The sequence below is a fragment of the Labeo rohita genome, chromosome 5 (assembly GCF_022985175.1).
Source record: "Labeo rohita strain BAU-BD-2019 chromosome 5, IGBB_LRoh.1.0, whole genome shotgun sequence".
Classification (NCBI taxonomy): Eukaryota; Metazoa; Chordata; class Actinopteri; order Cypriniformes; family Cyprinidae; genus Labeo; species Labeo rohita.
In genome coordinates this window covers 30,565,745-30,577,842 of record NC_066873.1, presented here as the reverse complement: position 1 = coordinate 30,577,842, position 12,098 = coordinate 30,565,745, and the positions used below count along the sequence as shown (strand labels likewise).

General features: G+C 34.4%; 2 protein-coding genes across 2 annotated transcripts; one reads left to right on the top strand and one right to left on the bottom strand.

The window, feature by feature from the left end:
* Nucleotides 1-1,271: 1,271 nt before the first annotated feature.
* ccdc117 (coiled-coil domain containing 117) lies at nucleotides 1,272-6,333 on the bottom strand. Its single transcript, XM_051110309.1, has 6 exons — nucleotides 6,149-6,333; nucleotides 5,391-5,615; nucleotides 5,245-5,292; nucleotides 4,494-4,760; nucleotides 4,224-4,370; nucleotides 1,272-2,545 (listed from the first exon to the last, which is right to left on the bottom strand). The coding sequence occupies exons 2-6, from the start codon at nucleotides 5,534-5,536 to the stop codon at nucleotides 2,296-2,298; spliced, it is 858 nt and encodes a 285-aa protein (XP_050966266.1). The 5' UTR covers nucleotides 5,537-5,615; nucleotides 6,149-6,333; the 3' UTR covers nucleotides 1,272-2,295.
* A 133-nt stretch (nucleotides 6,334-6,466) lies between these two features.
* Nucleotides 6,467-11,129, top strand: tcn2 (transcobalamin II). The gene is made up of 10 exons (XM_051110308.1): nucleotides 6,467-6,615; nucleotides 6,751-6,805; nucleotides 7,671-7,854; nucleotides 8,031-8,200; nucleotides 9,294-9,446; nucleotides 9,757-9,929; nucleotides 10,012-10,186; nucleotides 10,455-10,635; nucleotides 10,765-10,883; nucleotides 10,970-11,129. The coding sequence occupies exons 1-10, from the start codon at nucleotides 6,613-6,615 to the stop codon at nucleotides 11,029-11,031; spliced, it is 1,275 nt and encodes a 424-aa protein (XP_050966265.1). The 5' UTR covers nucleotides 6,467-6,612; the 3' UTR covers nucleotides 11,032-11,129.
* The last annotated feature ends 969 nt before the right edge of the window (nucleotides 11,130-12,098 follow it).

Sequence of the window (12,098 nt, the reverse complement as noted above, 5' to 3'; positions counted from 1 at the left end):
GATAAGACTCTTCTTCCTCAGCTGGGGTTCTGTATAGCCCTTTGAAACTGCAATTTGGACCTTCAACCCGTTGGCCACCATTTAAGACCATTATATCAAGAAAAATTCTTGATTGTTTTCCTCAAAAACCTTAATTTCTTTGCGACTGAAGACAGAAAGACATGAACATCTTGGATGACATGGGGGTGAATAAATTATCAGGAAATTTTTATTCTGGAAGTGAACTAATCCCTCATTACCACGGTTGTGGGGCTCATAAGCAATGTTCATGGTCTGTACAGAAAAACAGAGCACTTCACTGTAAGTTAATGTGTCATTTAAGCCCATTAAAGACCAAAAGATAAACTTTGATATAAAAAGAATTCTTAGATTTAGAGTTTACTGTGAAATAATGAATGGATCTAGTGTGTAGCTAACAGTATTTACAACTGCTCATTTAACTGTTAAAGGGGTCATCAGATGCAAAGTTCACTTTTACATGTTGTTTGAACATTAATGTGTGTTGGCAGTGTATGTACAAATCTACCCTATAATGATAAAAATCCATGCAGTGGTTTTTAATTAATCTGTAAAAATAACATTCCCTTTTTCAAATCAAGCCATTCTCAGATGAGCAGGGATGTAAGTTAGACAAGAATATCTTTTGGTCGTCATTTACCCCCGACATCTGAGCCGCTGAAGATGCAGTGGGTTACGTTTGTTTGTGAAGGGAATGTGCCTCTTGATCTACATAAATGCATCTATGTTCGTGTAAATCATTTGTGATCCAGCTTCACCTATAGCAGATGTGAGTATAAGTGTTTTTTTTATGAATCTCTGCAATCACCTTTCCTAATTACGTGCTAGTTAGCAAGTTTCGCGGCAAAACGCGCTAAATGTGGCTAAAGTAAACAATCTCTCAGTGCAGCTCATCACTCCAGAGGGAAGAGAGGGGCGGGGCAAGCAGAGCTCGTTTGCATTTAAAGGAACAATCCATCAGAATGGGTTGATTTTTGCAGAGCTGATTTTGACAAGGTAAAAAGGGTGTTGTTTTACACTACCATTGAGAATTTTTAACCAGTATATTATAGACTTTTTATTAAGACCCTAAAGAATCATATCAACTTGTGGAAAATGGGCATCCGATGACCCCTTTAACTGTATAGTTTGCAGAGTGTTTTCATGTTATTTTTTTTTTAGGAATTGTAAATGTAATCGAACAACATTCCTTAAATCTGACAACATGACTTTGTATGCTTTGCAGCGTAAATAAAATGTCACAAGCAGAGAAGTATAATGCCAAACTGATTTTATTCAAAAACAAGTCTGCCTTTTTCATAGTGTGATAGTCAGTATTTACCAATTTTATATTTTGACATTTGGCAAAATGTATAAATTGCAAAAAGGTCAAACAAAAAGTTTAAACAATTATTTAAGCCAATGTTTAAACCTCAGGCAAAATGGATTTGCAGCTTATTTTACTGTTTAAAAATTACAGCCAGGCTAATAAGTGCTATTTGTTCTTCAGCTAGAGAAACAGAGCCAGGTAATATGAACGACTGAAATCAATCGATTTCAATTTGTATGGCCATGCATCTCCTCCAACAATTATTTTTCTGTTGCGGAGATAGTTTAACCGGCTAGATTAATGATTAGTGCTGCTGTCTCTGTCTGTCCAGTTCAAGAGCACATGGTGATTCATTCCTTTCATCAAATTCATCAATCATCACTTCGTAGTCCATAACTACAACATCATTTAAAAAAAAAAATCAAAATATGACACCATGAAGAACAGAATAAAAGGAGTCTCAGATTTTGACCAGTTGAATGCCTGCAAAAAAAGCAAATATTACACGTAAATAATGTGGCAGATTGTAACAAATCAAGCGCTCTGGAGATTTGTACACAGTATATTATTACACTGAAATAATACTAACTGCATATAGACAAAACTAAAAGATTTTTGCATTGTTAACCAGTAATGTGTTTGAATATTCACAGCTATCAACAGCAAACAGAGTGAGTATGAAATTGCCACTGCACATTCAACCAATGTACCGCAGGGAAAAAAAAATAAAATCACTGACCACTTTCACATAGGATACTTCCCATTTAAACTAGTGCAAATATGGTCCCACCTACAAAAAAAGCGCAGGTTGAAATAAAGAATACTTGGCACAACAGAAATCTCAAGTGAGCATTTGTCATCATGCTCTCCACCTATGGTAATTCCTCATTTGCACTGATAAAATTCAAAGCTTTTTTCCCCACACACAGGATGCAAAGAGTTTAGGTAAAGTACTTAAAGATTTCCCTTTATAACTCCATGTCTTCCTCTCCAGAGTTGAGAAGCGCAGGGCTGCTGAACAGGGGGCTGAAAGTCTGCTCGTTGGGTGCTGTGAACTGAGGCTGGGGTGGGGGGTTGCTGATAGGCGGTATAGGGGTGGGAGTCTGTCTGCTCACTGCCAACTGCTTGCGCTGCTGTTTCTGTAAAGAGTCCTTCAGCTTCTGGGTGAGAGGGTCCTCTGGGGGGCGCCACAACACCAATTCCATACAAGAGCAGCTCCTGCAGAGGTGAGTGAAGAAGAGGGTGCTAAGCTGGATTCCTTTACAATGAGCTCAGTGCTGTTGGTAGAAGCTGATGTTCTGCGGCTGGTTTGGGAACATTACTGCTTCTGTTTGTTTTCATACAATGATGAAAAGAACAAGAATCCATATCCAGTTTCACATAATCTGCTTTGATTTGCTTCAGTTGTTCAGAATGGGTCATTTAAAACCACAAGAAGAAATGAATTATATTTACTTACTTACTAAGTAGGTGTTTTAAAAGTTGTTTTTCAGAATTTTACACACCCTCTTATATATATATATATATATATATATATATATATATATATATAAACAAGTTTGGAATCAGTAAGATTTTATTATTTTTATTTTTTTAAAGAAGACTTTTCTGCTCATCAAGGCTGTTTATTTGATTAAAAATACGGAAAAAACAGTAATATTGTGAAATATTATTCCAATTTAAAATAGTGGTTTTCTATTTTAATATACTTTAAATTAGAATTTATTCCTGTGATACAATGCAGAATTTTTTTCCAGCATCATTACTCTGGTCTTCAGCATCAAATGATCCTTCAGAAATCATTCTAATATGCTGTTTTATTATCAATGTTGAAAACAGCTGTGCTGCAAAGAATCCTGAAAAAAGTATCACAGGTTCCAAAAAATATTAAGCAGCACAACTGTTTCAAATATTGATAATAAATCAGCATATTAGAATGATTTCTGAAAGATCATGTGACACTGAAGACTGGAGTAATGGCTGATGAAAATTCAGCTTTGCATCACAGAAATAAATTATATTTTAAAGTATATTAAAATAGAAAACTATTATTAAATAGTTAATATTTAATAGTATTATTAAACAGTTAATAGTATTATTAAATTGCAATAATATTTCACAATATTACTTCTTTTTTCTGTATTTTTGATCGAATAAATGGACCTTTGATGAGCATAAGAGACTTCTTTAAAAACATTCAAAATCTTACTGATCCCAAACTTTTATTTATTTATTTAATTTTTTTAAATGTTTTAAGCATGTTTGGATTTTACATTATTGTTAAAAAGTTTGGGGTGGATAAGATTTGTACCATTTTTTTGTTTTTGAAAAAGTCTCATATAGGCTGCTTTTATTTTATCAAGAATACTGTAAAAAACAGTATGTAATGTTGCGAAATATTATTATAAAATAACTGTTTTGTATTTAATAGCTGAGGCTTCAATCTTCAGTTTCACATTCTAATATACTGATTTGCAGCTCAAGAAACATTTCTTGCTATTATCAGTGTTGAAATCAGTTGTGCTACTTAATATTTTTGTGAAAACCATTATCATTTTTTCAGGATTTTTTTAAAAATAGATTTTTTATTGCTGTTATTACCTTTAAGTAAAAAAAAAACATTTATTTGAAGTAAAAAATTTTGTACCATTATTAATGCATTTTCTCTCAATTTTGATAAATTTAATGCATACTTGCTGAATAAAAGTATTCATTTCATTAAAAGAAAATCTTTCCAACCCCAACAGTAATACAGGCTTATTTTTAATGCTTGAAATGAAGCTTATTTTTGAATTTCTTTATCAACTAAAATTTAAAAGGATGTGTCGAATTTAAGCATGATGAAGCAGCCTACAATTGTTAAGCATATATGAAAACATAAAAATAAGATACATACACTGACTGTGCTACCGTATGGGGTAGAATGTCACCAATCCCACGCTGCAGCCCCTCTCTTAAGCTGTCAGACATCACCAGCACTGGTCTGCGCTGAGCTGGTTCCACATCAAGCTCTTCTTCATCGCTATCATCCTCTAAAGTTATCCTGTAACACACACAATATGTATCAGGAACTTTCATACATCTCTTTCTGAACAATGACTATAAACCCAAGCAGAGATACATGCACACGTACAGTTTGAAACTGACGTCTTCATTTCTGTCTCACCTGTCTTCTATCTCCTGCAGTCTCCTCTGAGTGGCCTCTACCTCCATGCTTGAGCCCTCTGTGGGAACTCTGGGTAGTGGAGAGGGAGTGGATGTGAAGGGCAGACCCATCTCCTCTGTCCTGGGTTCAGTTTGCAGTTGAACTGGGCTGGTCTTAGAAGGGGAAGTGGTGGAAGAGTCCACAGACCATCTTTGGCTCACTTTAGGACTTGGATACTCATCTGCTCCTTCCTCTACCATCAGCTTTCGCCGTTTAGGACTGCAGCTTCTGTAGGGGAAAAAGACATGAAAAACCCACTGCCACATATGTGACCCTGGACCACAAAACCAGTCTTAAGTCACTGGGGAATATTTGTAGCAATAGCCAAAAATACATTGTATGGGTCAGAATTATTGATTTTTCTTTTATGCCAAAAATCATTAGGATATTAAGTCTTTCATGAAGATATTTTGTAAAATTCCTACTGTAAATATAGCAAAACTTAATTTATGATTAGTAATATGCATTAGTAATAGCTTCATTTGGACAACTTTAAAGGTGATTTTCTTAATATTTTGATTGTTGTGCACCCTCAGATTTTCAAATAGTTGTATCTTGGCCAAATATTGTCCTATCCTACCAAAAAAAAGATTATTTAATCAGCTTTCAGATTATGTATAAAGCTCAATTTCCAAAAATTGACCTTTATGACTGGTTTTGTGGTCCAGGGTCACATATAGTGAATCTCATAAGTGAAAAAACAATTACTCACTCATCATCTGTCCTTCTCCTCTGTTTCCTCATGCATCTTCTATCCCAGCTTTTTAAGAATAAACACACATTCAAATGAAAATGAACAGTCTGCTTTTTAGTGCATAAATGAGGACTGTATAATTGCACAAGACACATAATACTTACGTATTTGGCATAGATCCACCTGTCAGATGACACAAGTCTCTAGTTGGCCCACTAATTGTGCCCAAATCAGAGTTACTAAAAGGAGCAAGGGGGGAGAATGTGATGAACTCCAGCTCGCTGCTTCCTGACCTGGTGCTCTGCATCATCCTCCAGCTGAAGATGAGCTGGAAACATCAGAACTGAATAGGAACTGCAGTCATGCAGTGTGAACAGAAGCGGAAGAATCTGGAAAACAGATAAATGAATAAATCAATGGTTCTGGACGTTCAGAACAGGTCATTCAGATGTTCTGTACAACATGACACGCGTTATACTATAATATATATATACACTACATATACTATAGAAGGCAAATTTAAAGGTTTTGCTTTTACCTTTAAAAATATTTACATAAATACATATACATAATTACTGGTTGTTGCTTTAAGTAGGACAAGCTGTCATTTGTTATTGTGAGTTTTATATGTAATAGCTAACTGGTTGCTAACTCGTCACTAACTTGGTAAATTCATATTTTCCTCCACCGTAGGCCATGACATTGTAATGACAGTCTTTCACGTTCTGAAAAAGTAATAGCTTATTTCAGTTTTTGTTGTAATAACCTTGTAATGACCACCTTTAAGAAATATCATGGTACTCTGGATAAGAATAACTTGAATTGATCGCTGGCTGCAGCTTGAAACATCCTCCAGTCATACGCCCCACAACATGCAAAACAAAACAGCGTCAGTTCTTCCATTAGAAACACAAACACTCACCTTTAACACGCTCCCCAAAAGCGGAAAGCCAATTTGCTTAAAAATGTGGAAAGGTCTCTGAAGACAACTGGCATGAGAAGTTGCAAGAGCGTAAATTTTAAGACGCGTTTCTAGAACAGTGTGCAAGTGAACGGCGCTTCACGGGATTTGTAGTTCGTTAGTCTTGTAGTTCTTTAACCGGAAGTGTGCTTAATAACAATAAACAAACTCACGTTTGAGGGGAAAGAGGGGAAGTTTTGTTACTGTTAAACAGTAGAAGAAACCCAGTGAAGAAATGAAAATAATTAAAGACAAAAACTGAAGATAACAGGTCTTTTAGAGCACAGGTCGACGGAAAGTTGCAAAACTACAACCTCTGTAGATGAGTAACTAACTCCGCCTCTGCTCACAGTGGTAATGTGTTAATATGTGTCAGTTGTTCATTTTTTAACTGGATTCAACAGGATACTTAACTTGGCCTTAAAATGGTAAGAACCACTACCACTTTGACCCAAAGCTCAACAGAAGTTAAAAATTAGTTTAGTGCTAGCAAAATAATAAAATGTTAATATGCTGTTTTAATAACAAATTTCACCAGTTTTCTGTGTTGTTGTTGTTTTCAGATTACTTTTGTCATTGCGAGTGCGCTGCTGGCGCTGGCTGTTGGAAAACCTTGTGGTAAGATTTAATACATCTGATAATTTAGTTTTCCTATTTTTCTATTTTTTTTATTTTTTTATTTTCTATCCTTTTTGTAATCATCTTCTGGTCATGTGGTGGGGAAATGACAGAAATCCCTTCATTGCTCAATACCCTTGTCCTATTTCTACAGTAGTACCTTTACAAATAGTACTGTACCAAAGTACAAATGATGGGTATAGAAGGCAATACCATGTTTATTTGGTATATACAAAGATAGGGAATCATTACCATAACCATATATTATTTAGGTATTTTAAATTAAAGATTGCCACAGAAATCTGATATGTCAAAAAGAATAGTAGTCTATAACTTTTTGCCATTATTTTGTTAGTGTAAGTTTAGGTGTTTCCCCAGTATGTTTTTATTGATTTTTAGTGCTTATCATCCTGTTGTAGAGACTGTTATATATCATAATCTATGCATATATCATAATAACCTGTAATGTACTATACTGCAACCAATTCATGTAACCAAAAATGTACTATTCTGTAATCCAGTTACTCTAACCAGTAACATTCTAAATATTCGTACCGAATCATTTCTGTTTGTAACGTCAGCAGAAGTTCTTTTCAGAATACCTGGAATCGTTTCCCTCTGTTCTTTGCCCTCTCTTTTGCAAATGTGACAATTCTGAGACAAAGTGTATTTTATGGAATGCATGAGTAGGTGAAAAAAAAGGTCACTGTGACCTGTATTGCTGAGACAGCAGTGGACACACAGTAAAGCAATTATACAGTGGCACTTTAAAAAAACAACAGTGTCCAATGAGAACAGTGATGCAAAGTTTATGATAGTTTGCATTTAATGTCATACTCTCTATTTTCTTGATATCATGCTTCAGCATCAGATCACGAGGCTCTTCTACTGTCCCTCAACAAGCAGCTGCTGCGCTCTGTGGACGCACAAGATACCCTGCCCAATCCCAGTGTGCACATCGCCCTGCGGCTCTCAACACACCATAATCTAGCTAAAGAGAGTGAATATCTCAACCGCCTCAAGGCAGAGTTTCATGATGATATTGAAAAGTATGGAACACTTTTTGCATCTTTCCTAAATTGCTTCAGGAACAGTTATCACTGTAGTGGAAATAAATTCCACCAGTCCTGGTCATATATAAATATTCTATTGTAGAATATTCTAGAATAATGTTCTGTTTCAACTGCTTTTGGTTCTTATTTCTATTCCATATATCTGCTTATAGATCTCTCAAAAATAATGAGTTGGTGGTTGGCCGTCTTGCCCTGTACATCTTGGCTTTAAAGTCTTCCTGTCATGATCTGGAGAGTGTACATCTCACGCATAATGAGATAAAGGAGTCTCTCCTCATTCACCTAAAGAAAGAGATGGAAGAAGAAAAACAAAACATTGCATGTAAGGAGCAAGATATTTTAACTGTTTTTGACAGAAGTCACTTGGTAATGGATTCATGTGATGGCAACGCAGATTTTTACATGAATCATTACAGTCTTCAGAATCACATGATCCTTCAGAAATCATTCTAATATACACTACCAGTCAAAAGTTTTTGAACAGTAAGATTTTTAATCTTTTTAAAGTCTCTTCTGATCACCAAGCCTGCATTTATTTGATCCAAGATACAGCAAAAGCAGTAATATTGTGAAATATTTGTTACTATTTAAAACAACTGCTTTCTATTTGAATATATTTTAAAATGTAATTTATTCTTGTGGTCGAAGCTAAATTTTCAGCACCCTTACTCCAGTCTTCAGTGTCACATGATCCTTCAGAAATCATTCTAATATACTGATTTGCAGTTCAAGAAACATTTTATTATTATTATCGATATTTAAAACAGTTGAGTACATTTTTTTTCAGGATTCTCTGATGAGTAGAAAGATCCAAAGATCAATGTTTATCTGAAATACAGAGCTTTAGTAACATTATACACTTTACCATTTAAAAGCTTGGAGTCAGCATTTTTTGGGGGGAAAGAAATGATAGAAATTAATACTTTTATTTAGCAAGGATGCTTAAATTAATCAAAAGTGATGATAAAGACATTTATAATGTTACAAAAGATTTCTATTTCAGATAAATGCTGTGCTCCTGAACTTTCTATTAATCAAAGAAACCTGAAAAAATTCTACTCAGCTGTTTTCAACATAATAATAATGTTTTTGCAAATCAGCAGCAAATCAGAATATTAGAATGATTTCTGAAGTGTTATGTGACTGGAGTAATGAAGCTAAAATTTAGCTTTGAAATCACAGGAATAAATCACATTTTAAAATATATTCAAATAGAAAACAGCTATTTTAAATAATACAAATATTTTGTTTGTATACTGTTTTTGCTGTACTGTGGATCCAATAAATGCAGGCTTGGTGAGCAGAAGATACTTCTTTAAAAAACAAAAATCTTACTGTTCAAAAACGTTTGACTGGTAGTATGTGTCATTTTGTTGTACTGTAATTCTAATTTTTAAATGAATTCTTTTCTGCAGTCGGTCACCGTCCAAAGACCAACTACTACCAGTACTCTCTGGGCATTCTGGCTCTGTGTGTGAGTGGTGTTAGAGTGAGCACACATGTCAGCCACAAGCTCATCCATGCTGTGGAACACAAACAGATCAAACATGGAGAGTCCTTATGTATCGGTGAGTTTAACTCAACTCTTTTTTTGGCATCATTCACTCACCCTCATGTAAATTCAAACCCACATTAATTTCTTTCTTTTTTTGTGTTGCACAACACATTTAAAGCAATTACAATGAATGGAAACTAAAGCCTTATTTATTCTTATCAAAGTATCCCATATTTCACATTTTCTTTGTGTGGGAAACAAACCAAATTTAATTTGGTGTAAAATTGTGTAATGTTTCAGCACAGTCAAAAAAAATTGTATTCAATTTAAGGAAATATGTTTACTTGTCACTAACCAATATGACTTCCTCCTTAACCCTTCAGACTCGCATGCGATGGCAGGCATGGCCCTGCAGTGTCTAAAAGACGAGAGAACTGCTGTTAAAGATGCTGCAGAGCTAGACAAGGCTCTTGCCACCATTAAGCAGAGGCTTCTTGACTCTAAGAGAGCTGATGGGCACATGGGCAATGAGTTCAGCACGGGATTGGCAGTGCAGGTAAGAATAAACATAGGAAATATTTGGTCAAATGAAAAAGCCTCATTTGAGTGACAGGTTCTCATGGCTATCTGTTTTACAGGCCTTGATGGCTATGGGCAGTCAGATGGAGGAATATGACTCTGCTGTGGAGGCTTTAAGGGCAGATGTGAAGAAAGGAACGTACCATAACCCTATGGGCGCGTCCCAAGTCCTGCCTGCTCTCCACCAACGCACTTATCTTCAAGTGAAGAGCCAAGAATGCCGCAATGAGGATGGTATGTACAGCAGACATACAAGTTCAATAAAGTATCAATCGGCTGAATTGTGTTTGCACAAATTGGGTTTGTTTTTTCTTAATATAAATGCCCTTTTTGTAATTTAAATTATTCAGTTGTAATTGTTATTATAAATTATTGAAATGATTTTAAAAATACGTTTAGAGTAGTTCAACGTTATATATTATATAAAAACATATGATTTATTGTTTAGCAGAAACTATACTTGAGTTTAATAAGATGTATTTTTTTAATGTCTCTGCTTTAGACACTCTTACTACTGATGCGGATTCCACTTCAGAAATCCTTCCAAGTCAAGGGAAAGTGTCTCTACAAGTGGAGGTTATTAAATCAAACGGTGCATCATCTGTGTTTTCCATTCATGTACCCAAGGGCTCTTCACTATTTGAAGCCCTCAACCTTCTCCAAGACAAACAAACTGGTTTTACGTGAGTTTGGATTTCTCAAGATTTGAAATATGTTGTCAAAACTATTTTGTGTGCTATTTTTACTGTATTAGTTACAACTATTTTTATGTGTTTTGTTTACAAACAACCCTTTTGCTCTATGTATCACAGCTTTAGCACAGAGGACAGCTTGTGGGGACCCTTCCTCAGTGTGGTCAATGAAGAACAAGCACGTCAGAGTGATCGTAGATACTGGCATATCTCCTCAGATGGCAATTCTCTGACACAGGGTTAGAGCATTTTACACAAAACTTTGGGACTGTTTGATAGTCTCTGTCTATTACTTATGTGTTAAATGCTGTGCTTTTCTCCTTAGGTATCAAAGACTATAAGATTGATTCAGCTCAAAGCATCACCATTAAGAACACTGGGTACTGATTCATCTGTTGGATGCAAGAGAAGAGATGAATAGAATGAAACCTTAATATGTTTAGGGATTTTACTGAAATAATTGTGTTTGATTTTTTTTTTTTCTTGTCATTAACTACTTTCTGTTTAATTTTTGCCTCAGTTTGCCTGGATGTTTGAAGTTTAATGAAAACAAGAATCAGAACATATTAACATTGTTTGCATTTTTCTTAGAGATTTAATACACATACTAGTCAAAAGTTTTTGAACCGTAAGATTTTTAATGTTTTTTATATTAGTAAACTTTTGAAATATTTTTGCTATTTAAAATAACCATTTTCTTTTTGAATATATTTTAAAATAAATGTATTCCTGTGATTTCAAAGCTGAATTTTTAGCATCATTACTCCAGTTGAAAACAGCCGAGTAGAATTTTTCAGGTTTCTTTAAGGTTGAAAGAAAAAAATATATATATACTGACTCCACGCTTTTAAATGGTATAGTTATAATGTTACAAAAGCTTTTTATTTCAGATGCTGATATTTGGATCTTTCTATTCATCAAAGAATCCTGAAAAAATGTACTTAACTGTTTTAACTATTGATAATAAGAGTAAAAATGTTCCTTGATCACCAAATCAGCATATTAGAATGAATTCTGGAGAATCATGTGACACTGAAGACTGGAGATAGTGAAAATGTAGCTTTTATCATAGCAATAAATATAATTTTAAAATATGTTCAAATTGAAAGCATTTATTTTAAATAGTAAAAATATTTTACAATATTATTGCTTTTGCTGTATTTTGGATCAAATAAACGCAGGCTTGGTGAGCAGAAGACTTCTTTAAAAACATAAAATATCTTACTGTTCAAAAACTTCTGACTGGTAGTGTATATCTTTTAAAATATAACATATCCTTTTGTGTGAGACTGCAGCTGCTACAAATCTAGATGAACAAATCTAAAATAAATATTACAAATATTTTACAAATGTGTGGCTTCATGTAAAACATCTCAAAACAGCACCTAACATATTTTCCCTACATGATTTTTCATGGAGAACCAAAACATAAAACCAGCTGAACCTAGATTTAA